The sequence below is a fragment of the Hyperolius riggenbachi genome, chromosome 12, assembly GCF_040937935.1.
Source record: "Hyperolius riggenbachi isolate aHypRig1 chromosome 12, aHypRig1.pri, whole genome shotgun sequence".
Taxonomy (NCBI): domain Eukaryota; kingdom Metazoa; phylum Chordata; class Amphibia; order Anura; family Hyperoliidae; genus Hyperolius; species Hyperolius riggenbachi.
The window spans coordinates 194,827,498-194,843,390 of record NC_090657.1 but is presented as its reverse complement, the minus strand read 5'-3'; the positions used below and the strand labels follow the sequence as shown (position 1 = coordinate 194,843,390).

At 43.9% G+C, this 15,893-nt stretch overlaps 1 protein-coding gene across 1 annotated transcript in view; it reads left to right on the top strand.

Annotated features, from left to right (window-relative positions):
- ATP9A (ATPase phospholipid transporting 9A (putative)) overlaps window positions 1-15,893 on the top strand; it is a 206,475-nt gene that overhangs the window by 59,501 nt on the left and 131,081 nt on the right. Inside the window, exons 3-6 of the mRNA XM_068262423.1 lie at window positions 7,393-7,506; window positions 9,424-9,532; window positions 10,456-10,514; window positions 15,354-15,405. Coding sequence (XP_068118524.1) covers window positions 7,393-7,506; window positions 9,424-9,532; window positions 10,456-10,514; window positions 15,354-15,405 — 334 coding nt within the window. The remainder of the gene's footprint in view (window positions 1-7,392; window positions 7,507-9,423; window positions 9,533-10,455; window positions 10,515-15,353; window positions 15,406-15,893) is intronic.

The window sequence follows — 15,893 nt, the reverse complement described above, 5'->3', positions numbered from 1 at the left end:
AATGTTATAAAAGACTAATGGACTAAATGAATTCAGAGCGAGCAGAGGCAGTATAACAAGCATGCATTCTAAAGGGATGTCAGGGCTGCCTCTTACTATTGTAAAGCCCTCACTGCATGGAACAGTGTAACAAAAGACAGACAGCTCCACACTTCTGCTGTTACCGCTCAATGGGCTTCGGTAATTTACCGCACTTCTAAGGCACCTGTGAAAAACTTTATGAATTAGCACACAAAAGTCTAAAATACTGAATGCAGTACTTTAATGACCAGAATTTTTTATCGCACAGCCTTTTATGAATCAAGGCCAATCTCTTTAAAGTCTGTTTGTCCTCATACTACAAGGAAATGTTAAATAAAATTGGCTAATCAGGATATCAGTATTGGATGTGTGTACACACCTTAGGTTTGATCTCCTGCTGCCCCTTCCCCAACCCACTCTATTATTTATTTATTTTTTTACGAGAAATACTCAGTTTAAATTTACTGCTGCACCTGGTCCAAACCACTTACCCCATTTGAAAACCTAGTGACACCTGGGCCCATATGCAAACCTCATAGACACCTGGGCCCATATGCAAACCTCATAGACACCTGGGCCCATATGCAATTCACTATTTCTTCTGAGTTTTCTCCTAGGTGATATTTTTAAACTTGTCAATAAAATGCCCTTTAAGCCACTAAAAAGCAAGACAATACCCTAAATAATTTTGGTAGTACTTTTTCATGAACTTTTATGTACCTTTTTTAGTTGAAAGTGCTGGAAAGTTATTTTAAATCAAAGATGAAAAATTATCTCCTTGGAGAAAACCCAGGTGAAAAAGTGAATTGCATATGGGCCCTGGTGTCCTCCTTATAACAAGTCCTGCTTGGCGTCAATTGGGATGGAAACACCAAATTCCAAGATAAATGGGAAAGAGACCTGAAACTTAAATTTGACAATGACAGACGGGAACAGATTATTCTTTTTAACCACAAGGGCTCATTAAATACTAACATTCAGGAACTTGGATACAATATCCTGACGCGTTGGTATAAGACACCCCATGTCCTGCACAAAATTTTCCCCACTGTCCCTGACCAGTGCTGGAGATGTGGAGCATCAAGGGGATCCCTTCATATTTTTTGGGAGTGCCCAGCTATATGTGATTTCTGGAGAGCAACACACTCTTGAATGGAACACATCACAATTGATAAGATTCCATTTACTCCAGCGTGTCTCCTACTGCATGACACCACCTCCTCCATTAGAGCATATAAGAAATCCATACTAATCCACCTGATCAATGCAGCTCGAGCACTCATTCCAATACACTGGAAATCCACTACTTTCCCTACTCTTACTGAGTGGGTTTGTAGAGTTGACGCAATTGCCGAAATGGAGGAGATGGTGTCAGCAGCCGCAGATAAACTTGAAAAATGTAATATTACCTGGGCAGTTTGGCATCATTTTAAACTATCTGACGACTTTCAAAAGAGAGTGGGGCTATAAATTCTGGTATACTTACAGAATAAACCCCTTCACACCCCCTTAACATTACTGCCAGCGGTATCTTCTGATTAAACTCCCTGCTCTTCTACCTTCCTAAGGGCTGGTTCAGACGGATGGACGCTTGCGGAGCGTTTACCGCAAGCTTTCGGAACGTCGCGGTAAACGCTCCTATTCAAGTGAATGGGAGCGTTTACACCGAGCTTTTGCGCGCTTTTACCCGAACGCGGCGTTCGGGTCCCGATTTTCGGTAACGTTCGAGCTGCCCCTGGAAACGACATGTTGCTTCCAGGGAGCGGCCAACCATGACGGCTAATGTTCCCCTAGGGGAAATAAAAAAAACGCGACCACATCGGAACGCGACCAAAGGCTACTGAAAGCCTGACCGCGCAGCCGCCGCGACGCTCCCAAACGCGACGCCATGCACACGTCCGTCTGAACCAGCCCTAATTCTCTCTTCTTTCTTTTCTCCCTCTTTGGGAATACTTTCCCTTCCTACTCCCATGCTGGGATATTGTGCCTTACTTTGAGGGATTTGAAGCACCCTGACCTCTTTATAGGCAGTAAGATCCTTACACAAACTATATAATAGGCTTTGATATAACTCACCTATCTATGTTTTCATGAAGTGGTTATATGTTTATATGCTTCATATGTTGGTGAAATGTTTGTATCCATTTAAATTTCTTGCTTAATAAAGCTTTGAATAGTGAAAAATAAATTTACTGCTGCACCTGATCACACTTTTCATAAATACAAATCAATTAGAAGTTTGATTGTTTATGCTACTGCCATGACTGTGTGCATAGCTGATATATTTACTTGACTTTCAATTCTGCTAACTGGTTGTGCAGCATTTCAACTACAACAGCCAACCACAAGAAGCAAATCGTGCTAAGAGGGTCATTTTAATACTGCATCTGAGCAATGCGCAATAGCTATATTAAAGCCATACAGATTTATATTTTATCCATGCTTTTTAGCTGTCATAAAATTGGAAGATGATTGGTTGCTGTGGCTTATTGCACTCTGCAGATCTTGTTTTGCTTTGCTTAATGATTGCTTACTTACCATGTTTAATGAATGCAAACCGCCTTAATGAGATGCAGAGTATAAAGTAGATTTAATACCCAATTCCGGGCAAAAAAACAAAGCTTAAAATATGAAACGCACATCTGTTGTGGCAGTTGTCTACATTAAAGGATAGCTGCACCTTTGAAGTAAATTACAACACGGAAGCTGTCACAGAAGTTACAAAACAAAACGAACCATTATGTTCATAATAGAACTGGCAATGCTCCCCACAACTTTGTTTTTGGGGTGCAACCCCAACACATACACTCCCATACTGCATTTCAGATTAACTTTAGTCCCTCTAGACACAAGGAAGGTGACACTTCCAGCAGGCAATAGGATCTATTGAGGGAAAATTATCATCAGACCACTCCCAGGACTGCATTCGTATTACAGTAACTGCAGAGAATATAGCGTTTTTATATTGCACTCCACCTGAGATTTCTGCATTCATCAGGTGTCGCAGCTTGCTTCATTGCCTTATACTGTACTGTACAGCGTTGTTACTTTTTGCTCTGTAACACAGCAGAACAGGGCTGTCACGGTGATGTATCTGAGGTGACCTCTGACACAGGAACTAATTGTGGTTATAAGCAGACTGCCCTATAATTGGCTATTCAGAAAATCAACAACAAAAGATTGGTACTTATGTATTATGCCATCTGGCAAGTATGACAGCTTTTTGTTAAAGTTCAGTTTGATTCCCTAGCCAGATCTAACCATTTTTGGAAAGCTGAAAGTCCCGGCATTCCTTCGCACTGTGTCCCGATGCAATGCAATGCCCCATTCCCAAGTTACGGGGTTTGGGGGACGGGTGTCTCCTGCACTGTGCTACAGAGAGCACAGTGGAATTAAGTCTCCTGCCCATGCCAGTAAGACAGAGAGGACACGTGGGTGCATAGCTGCGCTGTTCCTTCATCTGTAATGAGAGACTCCAGGCACTTGAAATAAGTTTTGAAGACACAGATTTATGCTGCGACAGAAGAAGACCTACCGATTGTGCTGCTTATCCTCATATCTGGTTTGTCCGGTACTTCTGTAATTGCACTTTCTGCAGCCAAGTTCAGGGGACACCCCTCCTTCAAAACACCATAACTTGGGAAATGTGCATCATACCGACTCAGGACCTGGTGCAACAGAAAGCCGGGTCTTTTCAAAAATGGTCAGATCTTCCTGAGGGAGCAACCAGAACCTTAACAAAAAGCTGCCAAACTTTCCAGATGGGATAATACGCAAGTACCACAAATTCTGTTGGAATTACAGCTCTGCTGATGTTACAGCGGTGTTAGGAACTTTGCCCTGGCTGCAGCCAGTATGTCAACCCCAAGGTTATCTACCTTCAGTAACTGCTGTCTGAACTGCATTGTTTGGCTATGGCAGCTGTAAAGCCTCGTACACACGCAAGTTGGCAGAAGCGAGTGATAACTGCCTCAGCTGATAGTCAGGCATGTATACGGTAGCCCCTGACCTGCAAGCTGCAATTCGCCCGGCAGATCAGCTTGGCCAATTGACGGGCAACTATGGGCACACTGTTTCCCCGGTCACCGATTGACGTATGTATGTGCCACCTTATCATCCCTCTGTCATTGCGCATTGCAACAGAATGCATCGTCGGCTACACAGCTGACACATATCTGTACAGGCCGGCCCAGAGGTGTCACCCTAGGGCAGTGTTCTGCAAACTTGGCTCTCTAGCTGTTAAGGAACTACAAGTCCCACAATGCATTGCAGGAGTCTGACCGCCATTTTCATGATTCATAAAGGCAATGCATTGTGGGACTTGTAGTTCCTTAACAGCTGGAGAGCCCAGTTTGCAGATCACGGCCCTAGGGGATCGGGTATTCGCACTTCAAAGGCACCCTTATCTTGTAAAGCCTCACTTTGGGCACTTTTTTTATATGGATTTATAACATAATTAATGAAATTGCTTATTTGTTTTAACTATTCATTTATTGTGAATCATAATAAAAATGATTTAGTTAGTGTTTGCCTAATGTAAAAATTTTCCTCACCCTGATTTACATTCTGAAATTTATCACAGATGGTGGCATCGTTAGTCCAGTCAGGTGCCGTTCTGCAGAACGTTTGTGTCTCAGAGTTCAGAAACCAGTGAAAATAATGCCTGGTTAAAATACTGTTCTAGTTGCTCATAAGTGTGCCTGACCATTCACAAGTTAGATACTTACCTAAATGTAAGGTAGGACCATTCAATACTTCCTAATTGAAATACTATACCGTATAATTAGTCATATCAGACATGAACACTTCGGGTGCCTCCTCTCCCACCCTACTGACGAATCACCCCAAGCTCTGGGTTACCACTTCTGGAAAGTGGACTTTTTGAAGGAGCAGCGACCACTGGCAGACCAGGCCAAGCGGGGACGGTACTTCCCCGCATGCGCACTATATGGCAGGGCTGTGGAGTCGGTACAAAAATCTTCCAACTCCGACTCCTCAGTTTATGAAACCACGACTCTAACTCCGACTCCGGGTGCCCAAAATTGCCTCGACTCCAACTCCGACTCCACAGCCCTGCTATATGGTTGCCTGGCTTGCAATCCAATTTTGTGAGTATAACAACTTATGAATTACTATTAAATTCCAACCTTAACTCACAATACTACACCAGATTGGGCTCCCGGCACTCTTCACGTCCTTTCCTCTACCTACCCTAACCCTTACCTAAATAGAGGAATGACTCTGGATAATCCAGAGGTTTTCCCCATCCTCCTCCACCCCTCCAGTTCAGCGCTAGGATCCTCTGAACCTATTCGACATGAGCTTGTCGAATAGGTTTGTGCGTTCCCTTCAGTGGCCATACTGCGCAGGTGCCTGACGGCCTGTACAGAAACATGGAGCTTCTCACGCACTGATTTTTTTTTTCCCTTCGTGTACGAGTGGTTCTGTGGCGCGGGCTTTTAATGTGCCTTGTGCAATGTGGCCCCGCTTTACGCAGACAGGAGCATGGCTGAAGTTGATCCAAGCAAGCATCAGTGGGGTATAGGAGGATTGGAGAAGCCTCTGTGTCATCCAGAGTCTTCCCTCCACCAAGAAAAGTATCTGACTTCCCCTTTTTTTTTAACTTACAGGTTTGCTTTAAAGTCTTTCAGACAAATGGCTGACAGCATTATACATAACTGCTTGCCAGCCGCTCCTATTTTTGTCCAGCACCTGCAGTGATATCTGCATCTGAGCCGATGGCAGCTAGTGATAAACTCAACATGCAGTAGGTTTTTAGCGGGCTGTAACCACACTCCATGGCACAGCCAAGCGGACTACAGAGATCATGTAGCCATGCAGCAACATCCTGGTTTCAGGGGGCGAAGTTGAGCATTGAGAAAGGGGTGGGCCTAGCGGAAGGAGTGAGAGGAGAGCAAGAGGCAATAAGAACAGGCAGGCCTCAGCAGGAGCTCTTGCAGGACCCGAGTTGGACAGTACTGCAATAGAGCCTTCCTGGTCCTCACCTTCAGAACTTCTTGGCAGGCTTTGGGAGAACTTGTACCCCTGGGTGCTTCTGAAGACTGGCACAGTGGCACTGCACAAATGCGAGCCCGGACTCTTGTGAGCTGTACGGATCCACTGTCCCCATGCTTTAAGTGTCCTTTTTGGCTTCGGAAGCCATAATTAATTTTATTAAGGTTTCCACTGTTACCACACCCAACCATCCAGACCTCTGAAACCAATAATTAACAGCTGGTGAGTTTCAGGAGTACTGGGTGGTTGATTTAGAGCAACAGCTCAGCATCTCCATGTTACATGAAAATTTCCATTCTAATGCCAGTCTGAAGTAGATCCGAGGGCTGCGTGATGGCTGCAGACATAGGGATCAATTCATGTAGCGCCATTGCTAAGACTGGTATTAACGGCAGGCTACTACCACACGTTGTGCAATTAGTGCAATCCAAGGTAGATAAGTAAATTACTTATGTGCTACACACCATACTCAGCTGCCATTAGTACCAGCAGACCGCACACGGCAATATTAACTGCGCTACGTGATTCAACCCGATAGTGCCCTATTCTAGCTTCATAAGTATAGAAAGCAAATTGATTATCGATCAGTGTAGAGATGGGTTCATTTCATTAAATCTGTTGTATCAGACTATGGACTAGTCGGGGTACATAAAGAGGTTTTTTCTTTTAATTATCTGCACTTGGTAAACTGGAAAATGCTTGTGTTGCATGCCAAAGCATGGAATTGAAGTGCCGTTAGCGCTTCAATAAAATGGGCGCAGTATAGACCGCAATGTTGACTGCAGCTATATCTGCTACTAGTGGGTAATTTGGGAACCAGAATTAGGTGGCGCTGATATCGGTGGATGTTGTGATGCCCTTTTTTTAGATGTACACATTACACACATCAACCAGTCAGATTATAGATATTTTGCTACTGGACATAAAAAAATAAATAAATAAATAAAATACAAAGATGTTACTGACTGTTAGGCCCCGTTCACATCACAAACGTGGCTGGCCATGCGTGCGGAACGCAACGCGTACGAACGCACGCCATCCGCATTTGTGTGCGTTGCGTGGCTGATCCCATCACTGAAAAGTGAATGGGACAGCCATGCGTTTTTACAAAAAATGTGTGCAGCATGCGTTCTCGGACCGCACAGGCCCGGAACGCATGCAGTGTGAACATCAGACAGTGCACTCTATGCTCTGTCTGATGTCGTGCGTGTCGGCCTCCTGCACGCGTTTCCAAAACGCGGCTGGAAACACGTGCAGTGTGAACGGGGCCTTATCTGCTCCCATATTTAATGTTCATATAATGTAAATTGTAAACTGCCCTTGTCTGATTCAGGTTTTTAATCTTATTTTTCCCAGATCCTTTTTAATCAGTTCAAATACTTCTTCAATCTGTATTTCCTGCTGTTGGCCTGCTCACAGTTTGTGCCTGAGATGCGTCTTGGACCCCTCTATACCTTTTGGGTCCCTTTGGTAAGTAAATTCATTGTGTTATGTTGGTACAGCCTTTAGAAGATTAGGAATTTTATTGTATTAGGCCCCTTTTACACTAGCAGGCTAAATCTGCTTTGCATTACCCTATTTTGCCGCAACGGGCCACAAAAGCAATGAAAGTCTATGGAGACTATCACACTTATTGGGGTACCTTGCGGTGCGCTGGAAGTATCTGAGCTGACGAAAGGGCAACACTGCATTACCACGTTTAAAGCACGGTGTTTGAGATGATGGAAGTCTATGGGTGACGCATTAAGTGTGAACGACTGAGCACAGTGTGGTGTGCATGCGTGGACCGATGGGGATCCCAGTGATGTACTTCCTGGCCAGCAGTACTTCACTGAGCGGGGGCGGTGCTATGCATATGACCCTAGTCAGCGCACTCTGCTGCAGGGTCATATGTTTGTCATTTTTTGCGTTGCAGTGGGCTGTGGCAGGAGCTCCAATTTTAAAGAGAATTCCACACATGGCATTTATTTGCATTTATTTGCACATGTTGCTCAAATTATAGTGTGTTTCTATTTTGCAGACATGTAGAGCTGCAGTATCTAAACCCCACCCTGCTGTCTTTGCCTCCTTCCCAATGATGGGTTAATATGAAATGGGGCCCTGGGTTGGGGAGTAGCTTTTGCTCATCCTGATGTTACTTTTGACAATCTGAGGTGGAAGACAGAACTGAGAAAGTGGCAGTTGGGATCTCCTGACACTTACTAGGCCCTAGGCACCTGCCAGGGTTGCCTTGTGGGAGATCCCGCTCTATTTACATCTAGTCATTGGTATTTAGGGCTTTTTAAACACATTTATTGAATATTGCATGGCTAATGGGAGCAGATGGGGCAAGCTCTTAACGTGAACCTCCAGACTAAAAATCTACTCGGCAGCACTGAAAAGGCCTGGTGTTTATTTAACAGTTTCACAGCATCAGAACTTTGTTTTTCTTACCCAAGCCTCATTTTTAGCTGCACAGAAGACTGCCCGGGCATTTTTTCCCTGATGCTGTGCAAACCATGATGGGATTTCTGATGTTGCTGTTCTTGTTCTGCTGTATTGGTGCCCATTTTTTTAATTTTAATTTTGAATTTGAGATTTGAAGCCTAGCGCACTCAGCTGGGAGGGGTGATCAGGACACAGGGCAGTTAGAACTGTGTCTCATGCTCCCTGTCACCTCCTTTCAACCAAAAAGATTGCTGGTCTCATGATAAAGATGGCTGCCCCCATGAGATCACAAACATTTGCCTGTTCTTTTAAAACAGGGTGGGTAAGAGATTATATTACCTATCCATTGTAATTAACATAACTAATGTAACTTAATGACAGTATGTTTGTTTAGGCGGAAGTTCCCCTTTAAATTTAATATCCCCTCCAGGCACAACTTTAATTTAAAGTGAACTTGAGATGAAGTAAAAGAAGAAATGTATACATACCTGGGGCTTCCTCCAGCCCCCTTGAGGCTGATCGATACCTTGCCATCCTCCTCTGCTGCCTGGATCCTCCGTTATAGGTCCTAGTAATCCAGACAGTCAGGGCATAGTGTACACATGCGGCCCGCCCCCTTGGCGCTCCTGTGGCCAGGTGACTTCTGTGTTTAGGGCAGTACACTCCCAGCCACATGTGCACGATGGGGAAGTGCGCGAGGCCGGACTGTGTCCCGACTGGCTGGAATTCCGGAACTTATAGTGGAGGATCCAGGTGGCGGAGGAGGACAGTGAGGGACCAATTAGCCTGAAGGGGGCTGGAGGAAGCCCCAGGTATGTATACATATCTTCTTTTACTTCATCTCAGGTACCCTTTTAATTATTTCTGCTTTGCAAATCTCCTAAGCGTATTCACCGCTTCTCATCACTTCCTGATTATGCATGAATGCATTAAAGTAAACTGACTCTTCGCTCTTCGCAGGGGTTTGTCCTGGCGGTCACCATCATCCGCGAGGCAGTGGAGGAAATAAGATGCTTCATGCGGGACAAAGAAGTAAACTCTCAAATCTACAGCAAATTAACAACAAGAGGTCAGACTGAGGTCCTTTCACTTTAATGCTTGTTCCTGTTTTCCTGGAGGAGGCTGGGGAAGGAGCAGGCTGCTAAACCTGGGCCAATTGGCAATTGCTTGTGACAGTTTGGAATACTGCCGCAGGAGAGCCTCGCACAGTGCTGGCAGGTGGAGTAGCTAGATATCTGGAATTCAGCTAAACAGCTGTTTGACTCGTGCTGCAGCATCTGGAGAATGTCTGTTACTTGTACACTTTGCCCCGAGCTCCCAGCTATCATGTCGGATACATACAGTGCCAAACTTTAGCCTGAGCTGGAACAGCCTGAATTGGGGATGACTGTGTGTTCATTTTTAATTGTCTCAAATACAGAATCACACACAAAGCTATAAAAAGAAAAAAACGTGCACAAGATACAGCCACATAACTCTGCACTGCGTTCATAGGTATTTAGAAATGACTAATGGATGCTCAGTACTTATGTATTCCATTTGCTGAAGGGCTGGTAAGATCTGCACAGTGATGATAAGCAGGGCAGAAAATGTGAAGAGATTAAAGACTGCAGAAGTTGTGAGGAAGTTAGCAGATTATGCTTTTTCAGACTTGGATCAACACACACTGTAGCTAATGTAACATCAGTATAGGCATACAGCAACCGCTTACTGTATATACGGGAAATGGACCATTGCATCTCTTATGTACTGGTAGTTCTGACTGTGAGTGCATAAAGCAAATTGCCCAGCAAGGCTCAAGCATTGCCATCATAATCTGGCCAAATATGATACAATTTATGATTGCAGCCTTCCAGCAATGCAGATCATTTTGATAGTTTGTCTCCAGAGGTTGAAGAGAATTGTTGGATCAGTTATTCTATTAAACAATCAGATTGTGACTAGATTTAAATGGAGCTATTTTGAAAAAAAGCTTTTTGTTTTTTGTTTCAGGCACAGTGAAGGTACGGAGTTCCGGTATACAAGTCGGAGACCTCGTCATTGTGGAGAAGGTATCTATTTATTCATCATCTGTGATATGTTGTTTCTGAAATAAGCCTCTTAATAGTTTCATTCAGGGTGTGGAAACACAGGTACAAAGTGGAGTGCCAGTTTTGCTGCAGGCCTAACTAAATATATACCATACAGGAAGTGGAAGGAGTCACGATTGTGCTGTCACTGGTGTTCATCGAGCCCTATACATCACCGCAGCTGCAGGGATCACTGCACCATGGGATATTCTGTCAGGTTTTTAACTGGATTGGGAAAATCTGCCTGATCTTTCCTTGCAGAAGCACTGCTATGTGTAGGTTTTACTTATAATAGCAGCACAACTGGTTCACTACAGCCTGTTTAGGTTGCACACAGTATTGTACTACTAATTAGAGAAAAAAAAAACCTGTACATTTTAAATGCATGTGTACAGTAGTTTGGAAGGATCTGACAGGTTATGGACTAGCCCAGGGGATTCTCAGGGCTTTTTATTCTTCAAAAGCACTTAATTGAGTGGTGGTTGCTCAGTCCAACTGCCAAAATAGCGTGCAAGAGAGTAGGGAGGCCAATGGGCACCTTTGTATAGATTCTTTCCATGGAGTGCTATTGTAAAGAAAAAGGGTGATGCCGAGAATCCCCCATGATGAGATGGCTCAGTCCAAAATCTGTCGGACCTCTCAACTTTTTACTACCTACTGTAGGGCTTTGTTCACATTGCGTGTCCATCCGCGTTTTTTTTTTCCTGATTCCCGGCACTTGGGTTGGTTCGTTTTTGTGCTTAGCGGTTTTATAAGAACTCTTTGACCTGGAAAAGGATAAATACAATGTATTTATTGTGAAAACTCGAGCGCAATCGCCTTAATGCGTGTTTTTGTACACGTTTGCTGATTTTCCTATACCTTCCATTGACGCGGAATCGCCCTGAAAATGGAACGTGCACCACTTTCCTAGCCGCACCGCGAACGACCCGCGCTGATATGAACCTTCTCATAGACATTCATTGGCCACACGGTCGGGGGCCATTTTTAAAAACCACAGGCGGCCGAAAACCCCCCGAAACCGCCTGCAGTGTGAACAAGCCCTGAGTGACAGTGACATAAAAGAATATTATCTATAGTGGTATTTTTTTCTGATGGTGGTTCTTTAAGCTCAGTGGCATACCTAAGGAACTAGGTGCCTCAGTGCAAGCTTTACATTGGGCCCTCTCAAGAACTGAATTCATTACAATTGAATTATGGCACCAAAACCTGCCAAGGACAGCTGCAGTGTCAGAGAGGTGTACATAGTTGAGGGGAACCGTTTATTCAGTGCACATTTAGGGATGGTCATTACCAGCACAGCACCTATGAAGAGCTAATACAGTGACTGAAGTGTGCCCCTCTGGCCCAGGGGCCCTGATGCTACGTCACTGCTTAAAAGGAACCTGAGGTGAGAGACATACTAAGGCTGCCATATTGGTTTCCTTTATAAACAATACCAGCTGCCTGTGCAGTCTTGCTGGTCATTCTGCAGTAGTGGCTGAATCAGTCACATGAAACAAGCAGGCGGGTAATATTGTCAGATTATTTTTCAGAAACCTCTTATCTACATGCTCGTTCAGGGTCTATGGCTGAAAGTATTAGATGCAAAGGATCAGCAGGATAAACAGGCAATGTGCATTGTTTAAAAGGAAATATGTCAGCCTCCATACATCTCTCACTTTGGGTTCCCTTTAAGCTTACTAAAGAATTGTTAACTGTCCAGCCCTGCATAGCAACAGCATGTGCTGTATTATGGAAAAGGGAGTGGAGCCGTATGCATTTATGTCTGGAGAGAGTAGGAGTCATGCACTGTACTCTAGAGAGGAGCTCAAGGCCTCTGACTGCAAGAACTACGAAAGCAAACCACTAAACCTGGTTTGCGGTTCACCTAATCAAAGTCATAAACTGATTGGTCAGTGCCTGTGGATGGATTTAGTCAAACCATGTGTTAATTGAAAACGATAGTAAAGGTGGTTAGAACATATTTCCATACCTCCCAACTTTTTGAGATGAGAAAAAGGGACACTTGAACCACACCCCTGCCACACCCGTGATCGCGCCCCTAGTCGTGCATACCATAAATATTTCATAAGAAAAATATGTTGTTTTATAATTCAAACCACACTGCTTTCTATACTGGTTCATTTTCCTTCATAGTTAAATTTTGAAATTAGTAATATATCAATTTAAAGGATGGGAATAAAGTTTAGAATCAACATATTCATATAGAAGGAGGGAAAAAGTCCTGAAAGAGGGACAAATGAGGAGGAAAGAGGGACAGGGCTCCCAAAAAGGGACGGTCCCTCCGAAAGAGGAACAGTTGGGAGCTATGTATTTCTATAGTCAAGTGAGTGCAGCAACAGGTTGAAGAAATGCACAATCCCCAAGGTATTCAGTAGATGGGCCAAGGCTGTCTCTGTAACCACCTGAGTGTAATCTTCACACAAATTGAGCCGGCACCATCAATATGCTCTTTTACTTTTATTTAAAGTGTAACTGTCGAGCACAAAATCAAAAATCAATTCTTAATTTTTATCTGGTAAACAACTAATACAGATGCTAACCAGGCAATCCAAAAGTTAAAATCACTATTACTTATATTTTTTATAAATTATCATTCCCCAGTTTACCTGACTCTCTTATGTGGTACGTTGCCGCACAAAGGAAGTTGCAGGGCATGCTGGGTTGTCTTTTTTTGCTTCTTTATTTCCCCTCAGACTACACTAATGTACAGAAGCAAAAAAGGACAACCCATCATGCCCTGCAACTTCCTTTGTGCGGCAACGTACCAAATAAGAGTCAGGTAAACTGGGGAATGATCATTTATTAACAAGAAAAGTAATAGAGATTTTAACTTTTGGATTGCCTGATTAGCATCCTTATTACTTGTTTACCAGATAAAAATAAAGAATTGATTTTTGATTTTATGCCCGACAGTTACACTTTAAAGACTGTCATCTGGTACAAAGCAGTACAAAAAGCGACGTGTTGGAGATGGCTCCTTTATCAAGCCATGACAGTCTCAATATGTCTCACACAAAGTTGGACTTTTACTGGCTCACACGAGATAAAATAAGTTCCCCATCAGGTCCACTTTATATATAGTGGCTGGGGATTGGCTAGACGGTTTGTTAGCCCATGATTGGTTTGTTCAAATATGATGTACTATATAATCCAACTTTGTGTGAGACATATTGAGACTGTCATGGCTTGATAATGGAGCACACTCCAACACGTCGCTTTTTGTACTGCTTTGTACCAGATGACAGTCTTTAAATAAAAGTAAAAGAGCATATTGATGGTGCCGGCTCAGTTTGTGTGGAGTATAGTCAAGTAAGTCACATATTTTGCGCTGTAAAAGTTAGCTACGCAGGTGCGTGTGTATCCATTAATGATACATTTTTCCAGCTGATCGATTGTCCAATTTTAATTATGAACAGTAGGAAAGCTGCTATTCAATGGGATCAGACTTGGGCCTCTTCTATACTTAATCAGTTGCTCTCTGTTATAACTGAAAGAAAACTTATTTTCAAAGTAATGCCCGTGTTTTCCTATGGCACAGCTCCCACTATACACGTTTTACCTGAAATCTTTTTCACAATGCACTGCTATGGAACAACGCATTCTAATGCACACTTAGGGCTCGATTCACAAAGCGGTGATAACTCAGTTATCACGCCTAAAAGACTTTAGGCGTGATAACCTTTGCACCAGCAAAGTTATCACCGCTTTGTGCTCTAACTCGCGCGAAGTTTCCGCTCGTACGCGCGCGCGCAAAGTCCCATAGGGCTTAATGGGAGCTAATTCGCGCGTGTTTCTTCTTATCATGCCTAAACTGAGTTTAGGCGTGATAAGGGGCTTTTCACTCGCGTGCAAACACTTTGCACCACTTTGTGAATCAAGCCCTAAAAGTGTAAAAGGGCCCTAATAGAATGTATCCTTCTTTAAGGGGCCCATACACCTAACGATTTTCCCGCCGATATACAGCCATTTCGATCACCGTGATCGAAACGGCTGTGAAATCGCTGCGCACACCGCTGACAGATCGATCGATTTCCATCCGAAATCGATCCCGTCGATTCCCGTCGACCCATCCGTGCGGTAGATTTTTTTCGGTCGTCGGCGGGTCGGGAGTGGGTCGTTAGCGGCGTTCGAATGCCCGACGACCGACGCAATACAGCGGTAATACATTACCTGCTCCGGCCGGCGCGAGTCCCCTGGTCTTCTTCTCCGCTTCGGGCTCCAGAGCTACACAGAACTTCCTGTCCCGGCAGGAAGTTTAAACAGTAGAGCGCCCTCTACTGTTTAAACTTCCCCTGGACAGGAAGTTCAGTAGCGGAGCCGGAGCAGAGAAGAAGAAGACAGCGGGGTCTCGCGCCGGCCGGAACAGGAAATGTATGGAAGGGGGGGGGGGGGGCAGCAGCGGCAGCTCCACAGATTGTGATCGGTTTCAGGCTGAAATCGATTCACAATCCGTTTGCAGTAAAGGTGGCCATACGATCCCTCTCTGATCAGATTCGATCAGAGAGGGATCTATCTGTTGGTCGAATCTGATGGCAAATCGACCAGTGTATGGCCACCTTTAGATGGTGGAAGTGGCTTGGTAACTACGGGGTAACAGCTGTGTAGTATAACAGTACTTTGAGAAGTACTAAGTTAGCAGGGCAGCAATTCAATTGATTTTCGAGCAAATCTCTGCTAAAATAGTATAATATGATACATCGATTATTTGTGGAGCGCGGCCACTATCCACTTATGAATGCCTGTATTTAGTTGTGAATAGTATTTCATAATGTTTAAAATGTTAATTTACCATTTACCATTTTTATTTGTCTGCAGAATCAGCGAATACCAGCCGATATGATTTTTCTGCGGACGTCTGAGAAAAATGGTAATCAACCCAAAAGTTCCCTATATGGTTCTTAAAAAAAAAAAAAAAAAAAAAAAGTTTGCTTTCTTAAAACAGAATTTGCGATAATTCAGGTTGGAGTGAGCTTGAGATGTCTCCCAGTGCATCACTGCTGAATATATGCAAATTAACCATTGTTACCCTTAGAAGCTAAACACACCTCCAGAACCGCTGGAATGCAATGATGTGTCAGCTTGTTAATTTGTACAGAGCCAGAATAATTCAACATGCATGCAGACTGTTTCGGATTGTTTGATCCTCATCAGTGCATGGCATGGATTAATTTGGCTCTATGGAGTAGGGCTTGTAACACCGAGAGGTACAGACTAACCAGCAAGCTCATGGTGAACCAGAACTCATGGGAGTGTGTTAAGGGGCTACAATGGTCCTAAAAGCCCTACTCCATAAAGCCAAATTAATCCATGCCATGCACTGATGAGGATCAAACAATCGGAAACAGTCTGTATGCA